The sequence below is a fragment of the Taudactylus pleione genome, unplaced genomic scaffold, assembly GCF_031769625.1.
Source record: "Taudactylus pleione unplaced genomic scaffold, aTauple2 ptg000073l, whole genome shotgun sequence".
NCBI classification, from domain to species: Eukaryota; Metazoa; Chordata; class Amphibia; order Anura; family Myobatrachidae; genus Taudactylus; species Taudactylus pleione.
In genome coordinates, this window is record NW_028284475.1 from 7,635,096 (window position 1) to 7,661,540 (window position 26,445).

The 26,445-nt window shown below is 49.6% G+C and overlaps 1 protein-coding gene across 1 annotated transcript in view; it reads left to right on the top strand.

The window, feature by feature from the left end:
* Positions 1-6,353: 6,353 nt before the first annotated feature.
* LOC148532611 (uncharacterized) overlaps positions 6,354-26,445 on the top strand; it is a 110,502-nt gene continuing 90,410 nt past the window's right edge. Inside the window, exons 1-2 of the mRNA XM_088467662.1 lie at positions 6,354-6,428; positions 18,620-18,773. Coding sequence (XP_088323788.1) covers positions 6,390-6,428; positions 18,620-18,773 — 193 coding nt within the window. The 5' untranslated portion in view covers positions 6,354-6,389. The remainder of the gene's footprint in view (positions 6,429-18,619; positions 18,774-26,445) is intronic.

Genomic DNA, 26,445 nt, shown 5'->3' on the forward strand with positions numbered 1-26,445 from the left:
TACTCCCACCTATACTACTCACACTGGTACAGCCTCACACCTACCCTACTCCCAGCTATACTACTCACACTGGTACACCCTCACACCTACCCTACTCCCACCTATATTACTCACTGGTACATCCTCACACCTACCCTACTCCCACCTATACTACTCACACTGGTACACCCTCACACCTACCCTACTCCTACCTATACTACTCACACTGGTACACCCTCACACCTACCCTACTCCTACCTATACTACTCACACTGGTACACCCTCACACCTCCCCTACTCCCACTTATACTACTCACACTGGTACACCCTCACACCTACCCTACTCCCACCTATACTACTCACACTGGTACACCCTCACACCTCCCCTACTCCCACCTATACTACTCACATTGGTACAGCCTCACACCTACCCTACTCCCAGCTATACTACTCACACTGGTACACCCTCACACCTACCCTACTAACACTGGTACATCCTCACACCTACCCTACTCCCACCTCTACTACTCACACTGGTACACTTACCCTACTGCCATCTATACTACCCACACTGGTAGACCCTCACACCTACTCTACAGTACTCCTACCTATACTACTCACACTGGTACAACCTCACACCTACCCAACTGCCATCTATACTACTCACACTGCTACAACCTCACACCTACCCAACTGCCACCTATACTACCCACACTAGTACGCTTTGACACCTGCACTACTCCCACTGGTACACCTACCCTACTGCCATCTATACTACTCACACTGGTACATCCTCACACCTACCCCTACCTATACTACTCCCACTGGTACACCCTCACTCCTACCCTACTCCCACCTTTACTACTCAACACTGCAACACCTACCCTACTCCTACCTTTACTACTCACACGGGTACACCCTCACACCTACCCAATCCCACCTATATTACCCTTACAACTATCCCAATCTCCACTCTGAAGCACAGTCACTCCTCTTGTTACAGATTTTGCCTCTTCCGTTAGTATATAAGCTTTATCATAAGCAGGACCATTCCTACCCTTTATTGCAATGTCTGCATTTATCTTGTCTACCTTGTATGTCCCTGTTTTATGCATGTCCTGGTTTTCCCACTGTCCTGCAGTGCTTAGCACTCTGACACCTTACACATCAATAATAATATTACATTCCTCCTATAAGGACGCTACAAATGGCCTCCAGAATAAAAATTTGGACTTAGGCAACCCGTGACTCCAGCTATTATAGAATACATGACTTACAGGCTGTCAGGGTGTGCTGTGACTTGTAGTACAACAGCTGGAGTGTTCGATTGGCTGTTATTGGGCCATAAAGGTCCTTTCGGTTAGGATGGAAAAGTAACACGCGTTTGTATAAGAGGCTACGTAAATGGGAAATTCTGCAGCTTGGTTATATTCAGGAAGCTGTGGAGTTTTGGTACTTTTCGCCATCAGCTGACTGTCAGGGACTAGGTAGCAGTCACCTGCTTTTCTTTTTCTCGGCATGGGCAGCTAAATTCTTTATAACCGCCCTTGGCTTTTAGTGCAATCAAATTCAGCTTCGGTCATAGTCCTGACCTTATATACATTTGGAAATACCCTTTGTCATACATAAAATTTCCCATAAATGTGCTTCACCACAGGATGGTGAGAACCGTTACAGACAGGCCGGCCTACATACTGGTACATTGAGGGTCTAATACAGATATACATCATGTAGCATTTTTATCAGGTTATAATATTTAATAGCAAGTACGTAACAATGTAGGGTGGAAGATTGACCTGTAAACTTTAGCAAGGACAGTAACGGGACAGTCAACAAAATAAGATTATAGTAAAACAAAAGCTTTTATAACTCATAAATTCCACATAAAAAAAAATAAAAATCCCCAGATTGACAGAATTCTCCCCGAATGGGTAGAAAACAGTGAATGAGGTGAGTAAAATTCCCTGGAATGCCCAGTGCAGGAATCCATCTTATTAGGTCATCTCCATATTCAGAAACCAGGTTGTAACTCTCCCTTGTTTCCAATAAAGCTAATAAACAGGTTTTTTATCCGGGCTTGGAGATTCAAATCCAGGAACGTAACATGTAATACTTTTGGAACGATAATTCTCCTAAATTTGCTGCGCATAAATATGTGACCGTATATGGATGAATTTGAAGGGGAATTATTTTGATCTCTCTGCTGGAAACTCTCCCCCCGAATCCCTCTTCTGAGCACAACGATTTGACATCTATCTCTAGAAACCACTTAAAAGTCTCTTAATTTAGAATGTAATTTCAGCGGGATGACATAATTGTTTTTTAGCCATGAAGAATTTGACTGCAGTGAAGAAGCTGTGTCCTTTATCACGGATTAATATTTCACATATGCTTTGCCAATAGAGGTCTAGTTACATGTAGCTGGCACGATGGTTGTTTCTGTGGGAAAGGCAATCCTTCGGTCTTTTCCACAAATTAATAATAATAAAAAAAACTGACTATAATGTATAGACTACCATGGAACTATGGCTTCAGTGAACACTGCATGCATGTGCATAGTGTGGCTGGCAGTCACCATCGGGGATCGGACACCGATGTTCACCATCAGTGGCCACAAAACATTTCCCCACTCACAGCCAATGGTTGCGAACCATCGATGGTCAGTGGCCAACCCTACTTTATCACAGCACATCTAAACTTCATTACCTAACATATCGGCTAATACAAATGTCAGTTTTCCAATGGACACGGCTGTTTTGTTAAAGCTACACACAGCCTATTTATAATATGTTTGGGCCCCCTGTGCACTTTTGGCCCCTAGATGAGAATTAACTTGTCTGGGTAAGTAACTGAGGAAGGGAGCTGTCTGTCATTCATTAAAATTATTTATTAATTTTTCTTTAGGTTTTCTAAAGCTTTTACTGCTCTCTAGCTTTTGCATCAAATGATATATATGCAATACTGCACATTTTCCAAGGCTTCCCGTACAAGGGATACGTTCAGTAACCCGACACAGGGTATGCCGACGCATAGAATACCGCCGCCTGAATCCCGACACCTGTCAGAATCCCGGTGCCAGCATCCCCAAGGTAAGTAGCAGGGTTGGGGGGAGTTTTAGGCACTAGGGGGGGTGGTTAGGTTCAGACAACGGGGAGGGAGAGGGTTAGGATACCTACCCTGTCGGCATCAGGATTTTGACTGCCGGCATTCCGTACCCATCCCCCCCTATAAATCCTCCACTCAAAGGCAATACAGGTAGCTTCCAGGTGAATTTAATATTCTGGCTAACTCGTGTGTGTGACCTCTGGGCCTGATTCAGACCCGGTCACAAGCGCTGAGCACTTGCAACCGGGTCGATGGTTGCCCACAGCGCATACGTACGACGGAGCTGGCTCCGTCGTGCGCATGCACAAGACCCGGCTAGCGACGGGCACTCTGTCGCTCCGGGTCTAGCACCAAAAGGGGCGAGCTGTCGATGTTGAGTGACAGCTCGCCCCTTTTGGTGGGCGGGGTGGCTGCCCAAACGGAGGCGTTCCCATGAGAATGCATACCGTTTGGGGGCGGCCCCACTGACATCACCAGTGATGTCAGTGGGAGAGCTTCCGGCTCAATTTGAGCCAGAAGCTCTCTGGGGCTTGCAGCCACGAGACCCTACCACAAGGGTCTCGTCGCAAGCCCGATGGTCGCGATGGTCTTGACCATCACGACCATCATCATGGCCGCTCGCTACAGCTGTAGGTGGTCACCCACAGCTATGCGAGCGGCCAGGAGGCCGCTCCAAAAATAATTAAAAAAACGCCCTGATTCAGAGCGAGCGCTCTTTCAGAGTGTCCGGCTCTGAATCAGGGCCTCTGTGTGATACATCCCTCTTGCTGAAGCTCAGCTCACCCAAAGCAAAGTAGTACGGTGATAATGCAGGTTCTGGGGCTGATTTTGACGCTTTTCTATACGGCCGGAAATCCTACTTATCACCCTTTTCTAGTGCGAGCATCCATCCATCTATGCAGAGAATGTGTCTCCATATCCATCACCAGTAGTGCCGGTATTAAGCTGGATACACATCATATGGAGGTGCGACACAGCGATACTGCGACCGATGTAACGATACATTGCGAGCGCAGGACACACTGCATGTACCAGCACAGCCTCGTTCATTGCCTCATCCCATCTGATGTGCAGCACATGGGACGATGCATCGAATGACGGATCAGGCGCACACACTATACGTTGTTTATAATATAAAACGTTCCGATCCGCGTCAAAACAATATATTGCATGATACATTGAATAGTGTGTACCCAGCTTTACTCCCACCACATGCTCGGAGCAAAACATCTGGCAGAAACACGGCCCATGTTTGCCTGCACACTGCAGAAGAGCACGGTGACGGAAGTCGTCCAAAATGCCCACGACACTCCCACTAACTGGGTCAGTTCCGACCGATCACATGGTAGCTGCCCAGAAACGCCTGCTTCGCAAACAAGAGTAGTTCGTCAACTGGTGCATCAATCCGTCCGCACTTTCAAACTCCACCCGTGTCCAGGTGCATTTTGAGGGTCGTACACAGTCTGCGATTGTTTTCGGCGGCCCATGCGCAGTTTTCAGAAATAGACGCGGATCCGACCGGATCACATGGGCGTGAAGGTCCCTTTTGCAAGATAGGGCATAGCCAAAGGTCTCACCCAGGAATTACTTTTCATGGCAACCATAGACCGATGTTCCAGACAATAATAATTCAGTTGGATCTGATCAGATACTCAGATTTGCCAGCGATGCCCGTGAACATCTGTATGACGTCACTGGCCTGTATGATGTCACTGGCCTGCCCTTAAATAATGGAGTGTATAGCCGGCCCTATTGTCTTACATTTAGATCTCAGCCAATTTGATCACAAACTTTTGTGGCCAATCTGCTGACAAATATGATTGTACATGCGCAGCGTGTGGCTGATATTTCTGTACAAGGACAAGTTGCAGGCTACTGTATGATGCACACAGGCCGCAGCAATACATCGTCCCGCACTACCTATGTTTCCCAATACCCTTTGCTGGGTGTTCAGGCATGTTTCAATTCTCAGTGCCCGATTCATGCAGCTCCACACATCGCAGAGACTCAATCATGGTCTTCATATGCAGAGACATGGGTGTAGATCTGTCATGTAGGCCTCTCTATAAATACACTGGCGTTTCGTGTTCCAGTTGTTGATGCAGAGTGTCTGTGGGAACTATTGATAGTTGGGCTCATGTTACTTTGGGCGCCAGCAACTCTCCTATTTTTCCCTTCATAAGGTTTCCAGTTAGCTCATAGGATTGTGTTACAGCTGGGATCCAACAGTAGAGAACTGTTATCCCTCCAGCCCGAGTCATGGCGATTGAAATAGCCTCCTCTTTGCGTCCCTGTGGTCAGCGCCCGGGCCAGAGGAATGGAAGCCTGGAACACCAACATACTTCTTCATTGAGATTCCATTCTTCAGAGGCTCTGCTGGGACCCATACAACCGATTGTTCTGCTGATCTCCACGCTATCTGGGAATTTTCATGAATGAAATACAGTCCTACATAGGGATGGACATCGGCTTCCGGTATTTCACAACCATTGATATTTTCTTTTTTTTGATGGTAGCATTTTCGCCAATCGACGGTGGCTTTCCGATGGTAGCCGCCATCAAAAGGTGTGGAAGCGATTTTAATATGCCGTTGAATTCAGCTGTTTCACATCGGGAACGATCATCGGGAGCCATGGCGGTGCTATCGCAAACTGGTTTCATGCGCATGTGCTAATCATATGAATGCTTTTTTTTTTTTTTTTTTACCATCAAACTCTGTTGATGTGATGGTTCGTTACCATCGCATCTGAAGTTTTGAGGGCGGGAGCCCAGCCATCATTCGATGGTGAGCTTCCGATGTCCATCCCAATGGAGTCATCCATAATATAATTTCAGTTAGCATGCATGTACGTTTCCCATATATATATATATATATATATATATATATATATATATATATATATATATAGATATATATATATATATATATATAGATATATATTAATAATAATAATAATAATATAAAGGCCTGGCAGCTGTTGCATGCACTGATCGGCCGTTCTGTACTAAATAACCACAACACTGTAGTACAGCCCGGCGACAGGCTAAGGGACAGCGGGGAATATGTTCCCAGAGGCCCAATCACTGTCGGCCCGGCCCGCTGATGGTCTCTGTCCAGTGCCTGCGCCGCTGCAGACATCAGCAGGGCGCAGGCATGAAGAGGAGGGGGAGGAGCCCTGTCATTACCGGGCGGGGGCGGAATAAAGTTTTTTTTCTTTTATTCAATCCTAATGCGGCAGCGTGCGTGACGTCATGACGTCGCGCCGCTGGAGGCGAGGGCGGCAAAGCAGAAGAGCCGCAAAGAGATGAGGAGGAGCAACAGCAAGAAGCAGACGCCCAAGACGGTGAGACAAGGTTTGGGACTGGTGGGACTAGAGCTGGAGTGGGGGGCTAGAGTGACACATTGCAGGGACAGAATTTTTTAGAGGGGGTTCCATACATAATTATATATACACACACACATAGCATACACAGACATGAGCATACTAATACTTACAGCATATTTACACACAATACATACACACACAAGCATGTTTACAGCATATATACTTACACACAGCATACACACATGCATACTTACAAAATATACATACGCACCCACAAGCATACTTACAAAAGGCACGGTGGCTGGCTACGCTCGCCGCATGGTTATTTTCCCCCTCTATGCCCACTTGGATGGTAGGGAATGATGTTGGACACTGGCTGATGACGTCATGGTCAATCTACGGAAGGGGATCTAGCTGCTTCCCAAAACTGAGGGCTGAGGAGGGAGGAGTCCATGTGAGCGGAGCTGCAGATTGGCAGTGTAGCTGCGCCCTCAGCAGTATCCTGTGCAGAGAGCTCTGCCAATCAGAGCTCTCTGTCTGAGGTGCGGCAGCTTTGTTGCACCTGCGGGTGACTCGCGGGCTGTGGCTGTACGGAGACGGAGACAAGGCTGTCTCAGTCTGTAAAATTTTTATTTTTTGTCTGTCGGGGGGGCTTTCTGAGTACCCAGAAAGTAGAATTCCCCCTGATGGAAAACTTTTGTTTCAGAGATGGAGACAGCCTTGTGTGCGTATGCATGGGGGGAGCTGGAGTGACACACACAGGGGGGGAATCTGGAGCGACACATGGGGGATCAGGAGCGACACATTGTGGGCTGGAGTGACACAAGGGGGAACTGGTGTGACATGGGGGAGATGGGGTCACATATGGGGATCTGGAGTGACGGTATCTGGATAAAAGATTCACAATAAATAGGCCGCCGTCAATAAGTCGAAATGCAATAGGTCGACGGGGACAAAAGGTTGACTGACAAAAAGTAGACTCTGGGGAGCTGTAGTGACACCTGAGGGAACTGTAGACACATGGGGGGAACTGGAGTGGCACATGAGGGTGCTGGAATGACAAAGAGGGAGCTGGAGCCAGGGAGACATGAGGGGAGGGGATGAGGCCTGTTGGATAATTCACAGGGGGTGGGAGGTGGAAGAGGCTGCTGTATAGCCACAATGAGGATAAAGCTGCTGCTGCTGTTGTTACACAGGGGGAGAGATGATGCAGATGAATAGACACATAGGTGGAATGAGGCTGCTGGAGATACATGGGGGGGATGATGCTGTTGGCATTATGCAGGAGGGCTGGAGCCGGGGAGACACAGGGGTTGATGTGGGCAACATCTCCACTTCTAAAAACTCTCACTTTAGTAAATATACTCCCCTGGCCTCTTCCTTGACCGGGCATCGGCCCGGCTGCGGGAGACTTTGGTCACGATTGTCACGCCTGAGGGTTGGTTTGGGCCGGAACAGGCGTGGGAGGCTGAAGAGAAGACTTGGGAGGTGTGAATACACCTGGGTGGCTGGAGCCAGGACTTCCTCATGTATTGCTGTGAGGAGGTAGAGGAGCTGCAGAGGATGATGGTCCCGAAGGCGAGAACAGGAATGGAATGTCTTTATTAAGCAGCAGTGGGAATGAGAGCTGGAGATGGTAATACTGAATGAATGAGCAGAATATGACTGGAACCGATGATACTGGATTGAGAGCTGGATCGGTTTGAGACCGATTTTGATGATTTGAAGAACTTGATGGATTTGAATCCGATATTAATGAATTGATTAACTTGATCGGTTGGGACCGATGTGGATGAATTGAAGATCTTAATCGATAAGAGTCCAATGTTGATAAATTGATGAACTTGATCAGTTGGGACCTATGTTGAGGATCTTAATATGAGTCCAATATTGGAAGCATCGGATGAGATCGATGGTTGGAGTTATCGTCTGGAACCGATGGTGGCTGTAAGAACAAGTCTCAGTGGTAAAAATCAGACTGGTGTGCAAGATGGTATAGGAGACTGGTTTAACAGATCTAGGAACTGGATATAACGGACTGGGGGCCTGATTCATTAAGGATCTCTCTTGCGATTGTAGCTCTGTAATCGCACGCAGGTCTGCTGCGAAAATATGCTAATGAATGCAATCGCAATGCCGTCGCACTGCCAGCTTAGAGACGCCCACTGCCTTCCACTACCGCTATCTCACATCCGTAATACCTTGCACACCTTCATGAATATCGGTATCATTGAGTTCCATCGGCCCCTCACGCAGAATTACAGCAGCCCTGACCTTACTTAGAAATTGCTAACCTGGTTGCATGCATAATCAGTCAGGCTGCCTATGCCATCACAATGGCTAATTTATGCACGCCCATGCAACGGCGTTCAAACGTACAGACACGCCTGCGTTTCTCCAACCACCCCCCCTGTCACCACTCCCAAATGCTCACTGCCTGTCAATCACTCTGCGATGGCTCTCTGTGGCCTTCGTGATCGCAGTGGTGCCTTTGCGCACTGCGATGCATGCGTAGTACGCAACAATCAGCCATCTGCGTACGCTTTAAGCAATAGCGATCTGTAATACATGGGGCCCTGGGACCTTTTAGGTACAGAGTATCTGGGAGCTCAGCACTGAGCTGTAACTTCAGCAAGAAGCGACGTTGTACCGGCAACAGAGGCCAGTCCGGAAATGGAATTTATAGGGGAATTGGATGCTACAATCAGCTGGTCTGGGAGCAGTGCTCTGAGTGTAGGAAGAGCGTCAGGTGACAGTCCAACATGGCTGCACCCATACTGTTGTTTAGGAGGGAACTCTGGCGTGCAGCCTGTATGCCATCATGCTGGGAAGACACGCTGTGACCAAGAGGCTGCGGAGAGCCCTCTCCATGCTCAGTAAGAGGACACTGAGCGGATGGGGCAGCACAGACAGACCTCAGTACCAGCCGGGAGCGACTCAAACACAGACATGTCGCAACTATTTTGGGATGTGTCCTAGCCTGTGACTGCGATCCCGTACACAGTAAAAATGGGTCAGGTGTCTGCGTTCCCACATGGCCATTGGGTTACTCAGAAGGACCATTGTCGATTATAAAGATGCGTCCGATGCTGCATCTCTGTACGCAGGCGAGGGCGTGACGCGAGGGTGTGCCCTCCGTGAGGCGTGGCTACGCCCTGTCTCCAGTCCGTCCCTGCACCAAAACCATAGAAAATGCAGTTTATGGGATAAAAATAACCCTTCTGAAATACACAAAGATCAGCCTAACAGCAAAGGGCCTGATTCTGATTTGAGTCCAAAAGCAGACTGCCACGTGCTGCACGTTACATACACCACTTAACGGAGGATACTAGAGTGAGCGGTTTGCTCTGTGCGTGGCCAGCTTGCTACGTCCGTGAAATGGCCGTTCTGGGTGGCTACTGTGTGGGCGCACGGAAATGATCTATCACATTAGTGTGCCATGGGAGCATTGTGGGTGTGCAGCTAGACTCATGTGCCCATTTGAGGCGTGCATATGTAGACGGCAAATCTTTTGTGCCCGGCATAGGGATGGCGTAACTGCTGATGCTAATGAAGTTAGGGCCGTGGGCAGGAAAACATGTGCATGAATACTTTCATTAGCGTATAAGGTAGTAAATCTGGCTGCACTTTGCATCCGACTGAATCACAAAGATACCAGGCTTTTTTTTTTTTGCGAAGTCACAGCGGTGGTAATATGCAAATAAGAATTTCAGCCTTCCCAAGCAAGCCCTGAGATGCCCAACTTTAATGCCCATGGACGGTGCATATCCGCCGGTGGTTCTAAACACTCGGCGCATCATCGCGTCCACCATAGACCAGACTATGGTAGGCGCGGTGTCCCCTTCTGTATTCCGGCTAGACATGGCCACTGCGGCTCTGTGTTTGGGAATGCAGCGTTCACTAACACGACCATGAGAAGGCTTTCTTTTGCGTTCACTTTAGGCCCCTCCCAGATACCACCGAGGAACGCCCATGGTTTTGCCTTGCCGGTTCTAATGCAAGTGCCTCCGTACGCAGCAGCGGACTCTGCATACACTCAGGGGACCTCATGCGCCATAGGGGTTTTTCAAGACTTTTCACACATGGGCAGTAGCAAATAATCGCTTAACTGTGCAAACATCCCCAATGCATCCTCCACCGGATCAGGCCCACAAAGTTTAGCCTACATGTATGGCAGTTTGAAAGCGCGTGGACGTACAGATGCGTATAGCTATCATTTATAACACCAACTGCTAGAATGTCTGTCTGGTTGCCAAGGGCTGGAGAACCTTTTCTGAACCTTCTTTGCCCAGTCACTTGCGCACCATCCTTTTATGCGTCTTCCCTACAGAGTCGGAGACCAACAAGCTCGTTTTGACCTTGAGTTAACTCTCTGATAAGCACAGGGTGGAGTAGTGAAAGCTGATCATAATATTATTTCCTGAGAAGAGAAATCGAAAGCACAACACTATGCTGCCATCGCTCTCGGAAATTATTTGATTTACTTCTTCAAGGGATCATGGGCACGAGTCCCTGGGGGATGATGCAAGTCCCGAAGGTGTATTACACCCCAGCCATCGGCCCATCGGGCATTTGCCAGAATGGCCAGATCACCAGTCCCGCCCTTGCCTCTCTGCTTATGCTATCGGAATGTCTGGAGACCATTTTGGGCAGCTCTCCTGTTCACCTTAGACGAGTCTGCCGTATCTCACCCGTTTCCCATTGAAGTGGGCAGTCTGGAGACTTAATGATGCTCTTGCCTGTGAATCGGCAGATTGCGGCATTAAGATTTCTTGGGCGGGCTGCAGAGAGGCGATTCACATCTTCACGCCCAAAGGGTCGGAACAGGGCTCTATGCCAACCTGTGCCGGCCCCACCCACTAAACCTGTGGTGTCATGATGTCACACCTGGGGATGGGGGGCCACCGGCTTTAGAAAGTAGAACTCAGCTCTACTGGCTGGAGGGTCCTGTTCCAGGCAAACTGCAAGCCACATGCAGGTGCCGTGGGGCAGTGACGGTGCTGCCTCCCAGGGCCCCCCGTCCTGGGCGTCGGCACCACTCGCACACATCTAGTTACGTCCCTGCATGCCCTCAACTGGGCCTACACCTCCTCTGATCTGATGCTAAGTATTAAATGCCAGCAAAAGCCTCTTGGGACTAAACACTTCGGTTTTACTTTACTGATAGGAATGCAAAACTGCACCGATTCTCCTCTGCGATCAGCTCATTGAACAGGGGACCTGATTCACACCCACTCGCTAGGATGCGTTCGCTCGTAGTTGGGTGATTTTCACATTTTGCGCATGCATAAGCATCACAGTGCGCGAACCAGTACGAGAGATCAGGAAGCGTTCGCTTGCTGCGCATAGACTGCCCAGCAGAGTGAGTGACAGGGGAGGTCGTTTGTAGGTGGTAACAGGGGCTGGCCATTAAAAATGGGGGAGTGGAGGTGTGAACGCAGGCGTGCCTGAGCTGCTTAACACCATTTCAGAGGCGTGCATAATTAACAGATAGCATCATAGTACACGTCACCTGGCTGGTTTTGACACTGAAGCACTCGCAGTGCTTGCTGTAGGGTACGGTCTGCCACAAGCGCTGCGATCGCATCCGATGGTACCCGATGTACCGATGGTTGCATACACTTCCTGGAGATGATGTGCGCAAGTGGGCATCTTAAGACAGGCTAGTGGGCGTCTACACAAAGCGATCACACGCCAAGACATAGTTGGTGTGCTAATGTCTTGCCGTGCGAATCGCCTGCCTTGCTATGGGTTGGCCGGACTTGCATACACTGGGTGCGAGCATACGCATCTAGCGAGCGGGTCTGAATCGAGCCCAGGATGCACTGGTCAGTCCTGCATATCTCATTCCGAGACTTGCAAATCTCCCTACATTGCAAGGGCAATCTTTTTTTTTTTTTAATCAGCGTTCCCTGACTCACCCAGCCACACTCCCGGTTGGGACCCAGATTTGACCAGTTATCAATGGATGGGGATATGCATGTTTGAGTGTCTTCATGCCACTTCAGTCCTCCAGTGCTCAAATCTTGTAATGTCAGAAGTGACTAACCCTGCCAACCGTTCGCGCACGGCGTGATTATATGCATTTTCCCTGGAATCTTAGGGACAGATAGCATAGGAGGGACCTCCGTGTACCTGATATAGGTGGAGGATGGCAGCCATTCTAAGTGCTACTAGCACAGGCATAACGCAGCCAGGTTGCCACAGAACAAGGTCACTATTGTACCACTCCGGACGGCTCCAGATTCGCCCCAGCTGTTCTGCTTGCGATCTGCCTGCTCTGTAGCCCGTTGTAGAACTCGTCAGCAATCACATGAGCGCTCGTATTTACTGACAACAAAAAAGCAGCACAAGATAAATTAATGGGGAGTAATGTTTTGTTCATCAACATTAGATTTCGTGGAATTACCAGTTACCTCCAATACTCCCTCCTTCTTATACCCAGCCTGCAGCCACCAGAGCTTTATAAGCACATAACACAGCATAAACACAGGCCAGTATAAGCATCAACAGCAATAATTCGTATATAGTGCCTTGTAAAAGACATCACGCCCTGCCCCTGGCACATGTTGTTCATCCAGCTGCCTTAAATATAATTGCAAAATCCGAGAACTTCTTTATTCAGTGTACTGTACACTTTATAAGCCTATACATTATCATAGCCCCCCCCCCCTGATAATTAAGTGTTCAACCCTTTATGAGAAGATAGAAAAAGTAGTCCGGAATTAAAACCATACAAACATCTTCATTACAAGTCATCACACCTTCACGATAATGTGATGGGGTGTTAAACAGGGATTCTACTGCTGAGGAAAAACTAGCAGGATACCGGGCTTCCCATACTCTTTCTGTTCCGGAGATACTTAACCCTTCCGACTTGCAACCCGCAGGCGTAACAGTCAGGTGTTCCTCGGGTATTTAATCTACACTTAATGCAGCCATGTGAGACAATTATTACATATTTCATTTTTTTTCCCAAGTATGTTTATATTGTTTTTGCTTTTTAAACTTAACAAAATGGTTGGGGGATATGGGTTACAGATGAACAAAAACAGGTCTCCATTACAGATGTAGTGCCACCTAGTGAGGGGGTGGAGCTTTATGATCTCGCCTCATACCTGGGAGGAGCTCTGTGCAGGCGTTTACCTGGATTACACGGTTAGCCTCACAGCTTCAGCTGAACCCTGTGGCTTTGAGACCTTCTGTAGAGGTGTTGAAGGCTGGTGTGAATGGCAGGTCCAATGCTACCTCAGAAGCCTGTTCGGCGGCCATTTTAAGGCGTTGGGAAAATGTTCTCCACGTTAGACGGTAACGCATCTTTAATGCAGCATTTTTCATGGCACTGTAAGCACTGCACAGAGGGCCTCATTCAGAGGTGGACGCAAACTGAGCGCAATACCATTGTTGGTGGAGGTGAGCGATTATTTGGTACTGTGCATGCGTGAAATATTCTGGAAACTCCCACGGCGCATGCGTTACACTGTGTGTTGCGTACATGATCGCTGTCATAACCTGGGTGGTGACTAGGAGGTGGCCTGAAGTGTGTGCAAAATAAATCAATCTCAGGAGTGTCATGGGAGCGTTTCTATGTAGCTGGCTGAGTTCTCGGTCGCAAGGCCACAGCCAAAGAGGTCCGTGTTTTATACGGAGTTGAGAAAGAGATAATGCGTCTGTCATAGGCTTATGAAGTCGAAGGTGCGCCGCCAATGTTGGAGTGTTTGGAACCACCGGTAGAGTTTCATCTGTCCATGGGCAGTGAAAGTGGGCGTCTCAGGGCTTGCACAGTCCGATGCACCCTACTACAGAAGAGGAAGGCTGAAAATAGAATTTGCTCCGCCAGAAATCGCAACTACGGCTGCAATAGCGTCCATCTCTGATCAGGCCCCCCGAATCTTTATTAGGCTGCGTTCAGTTGGGATAAAATCCCTATCCATTCATTAGAACAGGTTCCACATCATTAGTGTCTGATACAGGTATGCACAGTAGAATGAGGTCTGTAGCTGAAGGCGTCTCGGTGCAATTTGATACTAAGCCAGACATCTTTTCTTGAGTTACTCTTATGTGGTTTCAAACTACTCTTGCTCCGGAACCATGCCAGGCCTGCCGCCTAACTATCATCATGACGTCACGAGGAGGCCGCCACCGGGACCAGGAAGATGAGCTCCTGGCCTATGCTAAGAACAAGCAAGGTGGCTCTATTGCATATCTGTAGGGTGCTGCTCGAGGACAGGTGCCACGTGGCAGCGACGGTGGCCCCCCCGGGCTTGTGCCCTGGGCAGCAGCACCGCTCACACACTCTTAGTTACAGCCCTGCTTATGGATAGGGGCTGGACGTGCTGCAAAGATCCATACAACTCTGCCTACACGTGAATATCCACATTTAGATCTATGCGTACAATGCGGGGCCAACTATGGCCGATTCGCTTTCACCTCTGCATCAGGTCGCCCCAACGCCTTCGAGCCCTAGGCAACGGCCTATGATGCTAAGTGGTAGCAGCCGTCTCCTGCCTGTAGAGGTAACATGAGTCACAGTGTGTGATCTCCACATGGGCATCCTAAACCTATTTACACAGCACTTTTAGTAATCTGTAGTGATGGATAAGACATTAATCTTTGCACATACAAATCTTCCCACAAGGCAAACTGAATATTGTTGCGTATAGCAATGGTTTCGGTAACATGCTAAGTCTGGAATGTGGAGTCTGGCTGTACCTGCTTGTCTAGCAAAAACAAGACTGCTAGCACGCTGCGACCTGCATCTGATGTCTCGTGTCCAGCCTGGCTGCTGCAGCAAAGCACTCTCTGAGTCCTAGGAACATGCAAAAATATGCTGACGCATCATCCGGCGGAATTTGTATTGAGACGCCCACAGGAGCCCTCGCAGCTGCCGGCAACTGAGTTCACAAACGCAGCATTGCACGCAGAACCTGAGAACATCGACTACTCGAGTGAGTCTATGGTCGATCAGAATAGCCGTGGTAACTGAGGGCCTGATTCAGAGCCGGACGCTCTGACCAGAGCGCTCGCTCTGAATCAGGGCCCTTCTACCTGTTCTTGGAGCGGCCTCATGGACGCTCGCATAGCTGTGGGTTACCACCCACAGCTATAGCGAGCGTCCATGATGATGATCGCGATGATCAAGACCATCGCGACCATCGGGCTTGCGACGAGACCCTGCGGTAGGGTCTCGCTGCCGCAAGCCCAGGAGTGATTTTGGCTCTATCGGAGCCAAAATCACTCCCACTGACATCACTAGTGATGTCAGTGGGGCCGGACTCAAGACGGTATGCGTTCCCATGGGAACACCTCCATCTGGCAGCCACGCCCCCGGCATGCTGTCACTCACCATCGACAGCACGACCCCTTTGCTGCGAGACCCCGAGTGACGGATTTCTCGTCGCTCGCCGGGTCTCGCGCATGTGCACGACGGAGCTCCCTCCTTCGTGTGCATGCGCACTTCGGCACCATCGACCCGCTTGCGAGCGTCCTGCGCTCGCAAGCAGGTCCGAATCAGGCCCTGAGTTCTCTGCGTGCGCATATCCCAGGAAACGGCCCTGACACTCCCGCGTTTCGGCTGGAACTCCCCATAACCATGTGGTTACACATCCACAATGCGGGCTCTTCCTGTCAATCAATTGCGAGTGAATGCTTACAGAGCGTGCGCAGTGTGGCAGTGACGCATGCACAGACCATTTATAATCGATGAACGCTATGCCGATTTTCATGCAGTTTAACTGTGAATGAGGCCCACCATCCCTTTACATTTATTTTAATTTCCGATGTCCGTCCGTGGTACTTAGAAGCGCTGTAAGAGTCTCAGGGCCTGATTCACTACGGAACGCAGATGAGAATGCAATAGCGATTACGCACGCAGTCTCAATGCGATAGTATGCTGATCCGTTGCGATCGCTATGCAAACTCAGCACAACATAAGGTCGCCCACTTTACATTGCACACATCCGTAATACCATCGGTAACATGGAGTACCATTGCAGCTTTACCAACACTTGCACAAACTCTGACCTTACTCAGAAATTGCTAACTTCCAAGCACAACCTCAGGCTGCGTACGCTCTCGCAGTGGGCAATTTATGCAAGCCCCTGAAAAGGCCTGCGAACGCCCTGGCATGCCTGCGTTTCCCTGACCACTCCCCCGTCGCCACTTACAAATGGCACTTCCTGTCAGTCACTCTTTGATGGGTCTGTGTAGTCACTGCGAACGCAGTCCCGATCGCAATGGCTAGTTTGCGCACTGCGATGCATACGATTGCGCAGAACGCAACTATTGGCTGATTACGTACGTATTGGCAACTGCGTTCCTAGCTGAATCAGGCTCTGAGGCAGTATCAGACTTAAAAAGAAGCTCTTAATTAATATGGTTCTTTTGGCCAACATGCCAGTAATTGACCTTGAGAGATCTAGAAAATGTTTTTTTAAAAACTATTTATTTAAATACAAAAGTTCAAAAATTCCAACAATACTGTAATCAAATATCTCATTAAACTAAAATAAAATATAACAGTATGAAAGATTAAGGGGTCTATGTACTAATAATTGCGGTACTGCCACGATTATTTTGCACCGAACCTCACCAGGGATATTTTTATTTTTAATAAAAATATCCGGCTATGTACTACGGGGAACTCGCAGGGACCGCTGTCCTTGCAAATTATATCCCTGGAATTTCGGGGAAGTCTTTCACAGAACTGAAAGACTTCCCCAGGGGAAGCTGCCACTGCGTATGCGCACAGCGTCAGCTTCCGGACCCGGCTTGGGGGCTGCGGGGCAGAGTGGTGTAAACTACCTGGGCTATACTCCAAAATGCGTCGCTTTTTAGAGTTTAGTACATAGGGGTTAGATTGTAGTCCCCATTGACAATAATGCAGACTGCGATCTGAAGTGCTAATTAGCACTTTGCCGGAGATTTCTGTGAAATCTTCTGCATTGTGCTATTAGTATATAGGAACAATACATAAAATTATGCAGAAACTGCAGATTCAGCATAATTCTATGTAAAAACAGATTGATACATAGGCCCCTAGGAACATTAAAAGTAGAAAGAAATGGGAAAATGAGGGGCGAGGAGGGGATAGAGGAGTCTGATATCCATACCCCATAACGTCACGATATCTCATGTTTTTTTTAGCAAAATAGAGGTGGAACTAAATTCTGTCCTTAAATGTGCAGTAACAACAGTTTCCAGGACTGGAATATTTGATAAATATGCCCTTGACTATCTAATGTGTAGGTGGCTTACCTTCACTAAGGTGAGCCTGTCATGGCTGACAGTCACCATGGTTACAATGCAATAACAGCTGTGTAGTAATCTAACAAAAATGTGAGCCTCCCCGTAATGCGGGGACAATGCAGGTGAGTTTTATTTTTGTCAGATTACAATGCTTGCATGTCTACATCGTAACCGCAGTGTTCAAATATTTGCCGTCCACCCACAGAATGGATGGTGGGGCTGTTGGTATTCAATCCTTAAATGTAATTAGGTAGTTCTCCAAGTGTAGAGACAGTAACTGTGTGTCCATTATACAACGTCTGGCACGGTTATAGGGTTCAGAGACAAACGTTTCAGTTTTATTTTTTGACCTTAATAATATTGTCCCTGTACATAAGTACATCTATGCTTGTGGACATTTTGGGCCTTTACACTGAGAGATTCTGGAGGAGGAGAGGACCAGGCGGCGTGGTGGGGCTGACTCCTGTCTGCATCATCATATCCCTGGTGGAAAAACTGGCCAGTTCCACAATTCACGCTTCACGTTGAAGTGAATGTGACCATAGTAACAAGATTTACCATGAAACGCGTTAGCCTCATATAGTGCACAAGGGAAGTGCACACAATATAGGAGGGTGGTCCGCTTTTCCGGGTGTCCAGGAGAACTCCCTGAAATTCAGGAGTCGTTCAGGCAGTACTGGAGAGTAGGCAAGTATGGGTACAGCATGCCAACGTACACAAACCCTCGAGAAATCAAGGTTTTCCTTTTTTGCACGAGCAGAATGCCACACACATAGACTAACGTGGTTTATTTCATTGTGGAAAAATATTTGTTTTAGTCATATTATTATTATTTTTTTTTAATAACTTTTTGTTTTATGTAATATGATTTATTGTTAATCTTCTTTTTTTTGAACATATGTTAGACTCTTCAGAGGGAGCGGAGCCGAGGTAACATTACTGTTCTCTGTCTCTGGTTTCAGTCACATGTAAGAAATATCGGTGACATCACAGTGATCTATTGGAGGGAAACGATCGATTCCTGCCCGTTCTCCGGACATTTTGTACCCAACGATTGTAGAGCCGCGTTCCTTCTCACTCGCCTCTCACAGACGAAGGCTATAAAGTGGTTAATAGGTAAGGTTCAGTGTGATATGTGGTATCTTTGCTTCAAAGGGCGGCAGGACAATAAAATATTGTTTCTCCACATTATATGGAACTAATAAAAGTATTTCTACTTCAGGGTCCATAGGGTATCCACAGGATACCTTGGGGTATAGGTGTGACGTCAGTCGCTGGGCACCATAGAGTTAAGCTTTTCAGCCTCCCAGGATGCACTAGGGTCCCCCTCCTATACCCCGCCCCCGAGCCAAGGCACCTCAGTTTAGTTTGGTGCCCGGCCGGCGTCGGGTGCACCTGTCGGAGTGGGGGCTAGAAGAGCCCCTGAAGCTTTCTTCAGTGCAGCTGTGGCTGCACTTCTGGATGTACAGCATGGACAGTCAGTCCTGACGTCCATGCTGTCTTCCCTACACCCCCGCCGGTACCAGAACGCCGGTACCGATCCGGGGATGCTGGTGAGCATCTGGGGTCACAGCTAGCGGTGACCCCAGATGTTCCGGACCATGGCCGGATCCAAGGGGGACAAAGGTAAGCAGCGGGGTCCCGCGGTGGGTCCCCGCTGGTCACATGGTCCTAAGTCCCCAATCAGGGGGCTCCCTGGGGACTGGCTGCAGCGTGGAGCCAGGCGACCAACCTGCGCTTTCCACTACCCCCTGGGACAGTGGTCCGCAGCAGAGCGGTAGCGCTGCGGCGTCCCAGGGGTTAAATGCATGCCAGGGGAGCGCGCCTTCCCTGTCTCACAGCCGGCGCCTCCCCCGCTGCACACAGCCCTCTCTGCATGCTGCCGACTGGTCCTGTGGCAGCGCTCCTCCCCCAGGCCAGCCTCCTCTCTGCTCCTCGGCGGCCATCTTCTCCAGAACGCATGGTGAACGCTGCTGGAAGCGCTGGACGGAAGCATCGTGGTCTGGGTCCCCCCGCATACCTCTCCTCCGCTGTGGCTCAGGTCTGTGTATGCAGCGCTGTGTCCTACCAGGCCCTGTGTCTGTGTAGTTGAGTGATCAGCGCTGTTAGTGCAGAAATTGTTAATTCTCTGCATTGTATGTGACTGTGCTAGCGCTACCTGTAACTTTTCTCTAAACTGTCAGCTTTATTACTGTCCCTGTTCTTTCTGCTAAAGCCCTTGCGGTGCGGTGCTGCAGGGTGGTCTCTCGCCTATTTAATACTTAATTGGTGAGAGAGGTCACATACGTGGTGCCATCATGTCTGAAAGTGATTTTCCCCTCCGGCTACAGTGTACCACGTGCAAAGTACCGTTAGCGGAGGGGGAGGGTAGCGCGTAGGGCCTTTGCCGGCAGTGTTTGTCCATGGCGCTGCCTATTACGGTTACAGCACCGGTACAGGAGCCGCCCTGGGCTTGTTTCGCTCAGGCGTTAACAGCTTTAGTGGGCCAGTTAGCTCCGCAGCCCGCGTTTACTCCGATGGGTTTGTCCCAGCAGTCTGTGGTGTCGTCACCCATGCAGGGGTTCCCACGACAATTGGTGGTACCCCACAGTCTCCCTATTTCCCCGCTCCCGGGTTCTCAGGAGCCAGCGTGGGTTAACTCCCTGACGAGTTCTGTACAGCACTTGTCGGATGTGTTGCAAGGGGAGTCTGTGATGCGGCCTCATAAAAGGCCGGTGGCGTCTCTGTCCGCTCCTTATGAGGATGACGAGGGGACGTCTGATAATGGGGAGGTTCTGGATCCTTACGATCAGGAACCTCTCCATACTAAGGACGCTGATGCTAAGTCCAAAGTATATATTCCTGGACTTATTCGGGCGGTCCGCACAGCCTTGGTGATTGAGGACGAAGTTCCCCCAGCGGCTAAATCTAAGTATGCCTTTTTCAAAGATGTGAAGGGCGATGCTACAGTCTTTCCTCTTTCGGGTCAGTTGGTGGACCATTTAGAGGAGGCATGGAAACAACCTGGCAAAAGATACCAGCCACAGAGACGCCTGGTGGTGGCTTATCCGTTCGCGGATAATTATTTTGCTAAGTGGGAATCCCCTCCACAGGTGGATTCTCACGTGACCTGTCTTGTCCGTAGTGCCACATTGCCGATGCCATCCATGTCCTCCCTTAAGGATGCTGTGGACCGCAAGGTAGAAATCTGCCTGAAGTCCGCTTATTCCCTTGCAGGGGGGGCAGCACGGCCGGCTATGGCCATTTGCTGGGTTGCCAGAGCGATGGAGCGCTGGGCGGATTTATTAGAGGCTTCTTTTGAATCCGACTGTCCGGCCGAACAGGCGGAGTTGATTGGCAATCTCCGTGATTCGGCCACCTACATCAACGAGGCGGCTCTAGACATTAGTACTCTGGTGTCTAGAATTTCTTCAGCAGGCGGACGCAGATTCCAAGAAAGGTCTGGAAGCGTTGCCGTTTACCGGAGAAGTTCTCTTCGGTCCGGATCTGGATAAGATTGTGGCCACGCTGGCGGCAGCCAAATCTGCTTGTCTCCCGTCGGCCGCTGCTCCTTCTGGTTCTGGACCATCGTCCTTTCGGTCATCTAGGGCCCAGGGCAGGCCCAAACCACAGTCGTTTCCTCGACAGGCTGGCCCTAAGAAATCGGTCAAGCCCCGGAAGAAGGCATGGAGTACCAGACGTCCGGCCCCCAAGCCAGATGACAAGCCTGCGGCCTGACGGTCCGGGCCTCCCTTTGGGGCATCCCAGGGTGGGAGGCCGCCTGCTACAGTTCGCCCAGTGTTGGTCGACCACTACGACAGACACTTGGGTTCTGGAGGTGGTTTCCCACGGATACGCCCTCTCCTTCCGGCACAGACCCCCGGCTCGATTCTTCACCACGGGTCTACCATCAGACCGGAACAAGGCTACGGAGCTGCGGAAGGTATTGCACACTATGCTCCAGGCTGGAGTTATAGTGCCTGTTCCATTCTCCCAGAGGGGCCAGGGTTTCTATTCAAATCTATTTTTGGTACAGAAACCCAATGGGTCATATCGTCCGATTCTCAACCTCAAAGCACTCAACAAGTCTTTGCGGGTCCCGAAGTTTCGGATGGAGACCCTACGGTCCATCATTCTAGCGCTGGAACCTGGGGACTACATGGTGTCATTGGACATACAGGACGCTTACCTGCATGTCCCTGTTCTTTTGCGCCATCAACAGTTCCTCAGGTTTGCAATCCGCAGCGACCACTTCCAGTTTCGAGCGTTACCTTTTGGCCTGGCAACAGCACCACGTGTTTTCACCAAGGTGATGGCGGTCATGGCGGCTTCTCTGCGGCTGCAGGGACTCCGCATGTTGCCGTATTTGGACGACCTGTTATTGGTGGCAGGATCTCCAGAGCTCCTGTTACGCCACTTGGACCTGACCATTGCACTGCTGCAACGGCACGGCTGGCTAATCAACTGGCAGAAGTCCACTCTAATCCCGTCTCGGAGGATTCTGCATCTTGGAGCTTTATTGGACTCGGGACAGCAAAGGATCTTCGTGACGGAGGACAAGATCTCTGCTTTACAGTCAAGGGTGCGCAGTTGTCTGCACAGCCGCCGGGTGTCCTTACACTCGGCGATGAGGTTACTGGGCTCCATGGTGTCGGGTGTTCGACATGGTGGAATACGCCCAGTTTCACTCCAGACCTCTGCAGCACCTGATCCTGTCCAAGTGGAACGGGCTGCCTCAGTCTCTGAAGTCCCGGACGATTGTGCTCACCCCGGAGGTTCGCCTGTCCCTTGCGTGGTGGTTACAGACGACCCACCTCAACAAGGGACGTCCGTTCTGGGTTCCAAATTGGGTCCTGTTGACAACGGACGCCAGTCTTCGGGGCTGGGGAGCAGTTTCGGGTCCACACTTGTTCCAGGGCAGGTGGACGCCGACAGAAGCGGAGCTTCCAATAAATATCTTGGAACTCCGTGCGGTCTTCAATGCTCTCCAGCAGGCACAGCGGTTTCTCCAGGGTCGCCCGGTGCAGGTCCAGTCGGACAACGCTACCACCGTGGCCTACATAAACAGGCAAGGAGGAACTCGCAGTCGGGCGGCTCTCGTAGAGGTCTCTCGGATCCTGGTTTGGGCGGAGCGCAATCTTCCGGCCATATCAGCGGTCTTCATCCCGGGAGTGCTAAATTGGGAGGCGGACTTTCTAAGTCGCCAGGACGTTCATCCGGGGGAATGGTCCCTGCACCCGGACGTTTTTCAACTACTGGTGGACAGGTGGGGTCTTCCAGAAATCGACCTCATGGCGTCCCGGCACAACAACAAGTTGCCGATGTATACGGGTCTCGCACAAGAGACGAAGGGGCGTCTCTGGTGGATGCTCTGTCCGTCCGGTGGACGTTCCGGTTCGCATACCTGTTCCCTCCGGTCTCCCTTCTTCCACGGGTAATCCGGAAATTCAAACAGGAAGGAGGGTCGCTCCTGTTGATAGCTCCCGCGTGGCCCAGACGGCACTGGTTATCAGAGCTTCAGGGTCTGTCCGTGGACAGTCCTCTGCGGTTGCCGCTACGACCGGACCTTCTGTCTCAGGGTCCTTGCCTTCACCCGGACCTGACTCGGCTGTCTTTGATGGCGTGGCTGTTGAGACGGCCATGCTGAGGTCCCGGGGGTTTTCCGGCTCTGTGGTGCGTACCATGTTACGAGCTCGGAAACCGTCTTCCGCGAGGATATACCATCGCGTGTGGCATACGTTCTTCCAGTGGTGTCGACCGAGAGGTTATGCACCGCGGGAGTTTCGTCTGTCTCGGATTCTCGCCTTCCTGCAAGCGGGACTAGATCATGGGCTTCGCCTTGCTTCTTTGAAGGTACAGGTTTCGGCCCTATCTGTCTGGTTTCACCGTAGGATTGCTACAATCCCGGATGTGCGCACCTTTATGCAGGGTGTTCTCCGCATTCAGCCGCCCTTTGTTCCACCTGTGGCGCCTTGGGATTTGGCTGTGGTCCTGAGGGCTCTCCAAGGACCGCCGTTTGAACCACTGGGCTCAGTGGATCTTAAATGGCTAACAGCTAAGACTGTTTTCCTTCTGGCCATTGCTTCGGCCAGACGTGTTTCTGAGTTAGGGGCTCTTTCTTGTAGACCCCCTTTCTTGGTTTTTCATGGGAACAGGGCAGTGCTCCGCACTCGGCCCGAGTTTCTTCCCAAAGTTGTTTCCCAGTTTCATGTTAACGAGGAAATAGTTGTTCCGGCCTTTAACTCACTGGGTCTTTCTGTGGGTGAGGCCTCTTTGGATGTTGTGCGGGCCTTAAGGACTTATGTTGACCGCACTTCTTCGTTTAGGAAGTCGGACGCTTTGTTTGTTTGTCCTCTATGGCTTCCGTAAAAAGGGTTGGCCTGCTTCAAAGCAAACTTTGGCAGCCTGGATCCGTATGGCTATTTCTGAAGCTTATCTTCATGAAGGCCTACCGGTCCCTCCTTCTCTGAAGGCTCATTCCACTAGGTCTGTGGGTCCTTCGTGGGCAGCTCGACGTGGTGCCTCGGCAGTTCAGATCTGCAAGGCTGCTACGTGGTCCTCTGTCCATACCTTCGTGAGGTATTACAGGTTTGACACCTTCGCCTCTCAGGATGCTTCCTTCGGGCGGCGGATTCTCCTTTCTGCACAGGAGCGTCCCCACCCTTAAAGGATACTGCTTTGGGACATCCCCAAGGTATCCTGTGGATACCCTATGGACCCTGAAGTAGAAAATATGAGATATGGTAAGAACTTACCCTTGTTATCTCTATTTCTACGAAGTCCATAGGGTTCCACAGGACTCCCGCCCTGTCGCACCTGTGCTGCAGATGGGCTTTGCTCTGGTCACCGGTTTTCCATCTCCCTCTGGTGAGAATGTGATTCTTATATGTGTCCAGATCTTTTTTCTCTCTCTTCCTTCTCCTCCTCCGGCCTATGGCTTGATAACTAACTGAGGTGCCTTGGCTCGGGGGCGGGGTATAGGAGGGGGACCCTAGTGCATCCTGGGAGGCTGAAAAGCTTAACTCTATGGTGCCCAGCGACTGACGTCACACCTTTACCCCAAGGTATCCTGTGGAACCCTATGGACTTCGTAGAAATAGAGATAACAAGGGTAAGTTCTTACCATATCTCATATTATACCATGTCTTAGTCTGTTACTATGTGACATGGGAGGTACAGTAAATAGTGGACTTATTTTATTTTGTTCCGCAGTAAAAGCACCTGATTCAGAGGTGTGCGCAGTCTGTTGCCTCAGCTGCGTCTCCTCAGCTGCGTCTTCATGCCATTTCCGTGGCCGATGGTCTTCCTACCGAGGCGCCCACCGCCTGCCGCGCTTATTAAGAAGCAGCATCCGTCGCACCATCAAAGGCTGCACCAGCCGTATGGATGTGTAGAGTCCCCTGTGAGCATGGCCGTCTGTGTCAGTGCAACTGCCTCTTTAGACGCAGTCACTGACCGCACCACACCCGCGCCTGGCTAGCCATCCCTATGTTACCACTCGGAAACGCCCACTGAAAATCACTCTCTCTGCGTCAAAATTTAAGAGCGGTAACCATCGGGACGCATGCACAGGGCGACCCAGACAAATGCGCTGATTGAAAACGCCATCCGCCTGCGTCTGACAGCGACACTACGTCCACCTTTGAATCCGTCTCAAAGTAGTTTCCTACCGTGCAATTGCTGCTGCAGCAAGGAAACCGTACCCGTCTCATCTGATAAATTGATGCGCTTCAGTATATATTGTTCCTCGTTCCCGCATTTCTATATACGAGGCTGATAAAAGGTTGCTCAGCCAAACTTACAATTATAACTTTATAGCACTGGTATTTAATATGTAAAAAGCAAATAATCAATATGAGCTGAAACTGATTCCCATGATTTTTTGGCAAGAGTACCTTAATCTATAATGTTAAATTATGTAAAAAAAAATTTAAATTAAATAAAAATATTGGGTAATTAAAGTGGAATCTGGAAATTTCACAAATTTTTATTTATTTATTTATTTTTTTGTAGCATTACCGCTATTTATTATTTTTTGGGGCAGCGCGGAGCCTGATTCGCCATTTCCCCCACTCCTGAAAAAAACCCAAATTTTTTTAGCAAGGACTGTCACCAGGTAACACATCGGGAAGCAAAGCTCTTTTTAGAAGAAGTAGTGATGGGAACAGATGATGAGAGACATTTAAGGGTCGTATTTGTGACGTTAGAGCTTATAACCCCATATTCATACATAACCTGCATGAATGTCATTTTAAGGAATAAAAAATGCTTTTATTAATTTGGGTTATTTTCAAAAAAATAAATGTTTTTTTAAGGACATCGTACATTCACGTACGTACAGGTCTTCACGAGAATATTAGGACTATTTAAAAAAAAAAAAATGGAACCCTGGAATGAAAATGGGCAATAGAGCACATGAAACATCTACATGACCAGAATGAGTTTTCCATCCTAGCTATCTTCTGCGGTTACTGTACATTGCTTCACCATCCAGCTGTAACACCTGAATCTATTACGTTCTATACCTGTCTGTCAGCGAGATGATGGGCTGGCACCTGGCCAACTGGAAACATAACTTGACGGAGTCATTCCCGATTCCTGAATTAGAAAGAGACGCTTTCCGCTCTCTGACATGCCTGTGCTTTACTGATCATGTAGCAACACTTGCTTGTTTAGCAATTTCCCAGACACGGATGGAAGCTGATACTGAAGCGGTGTGATGTTATCAGTGAGCTCACAATACTGTAGGTCTCCTCCTCCTCTTTCAGCATCTGAATCTATTTCCTCACCTGCTCAGGGTCCCTGGCAG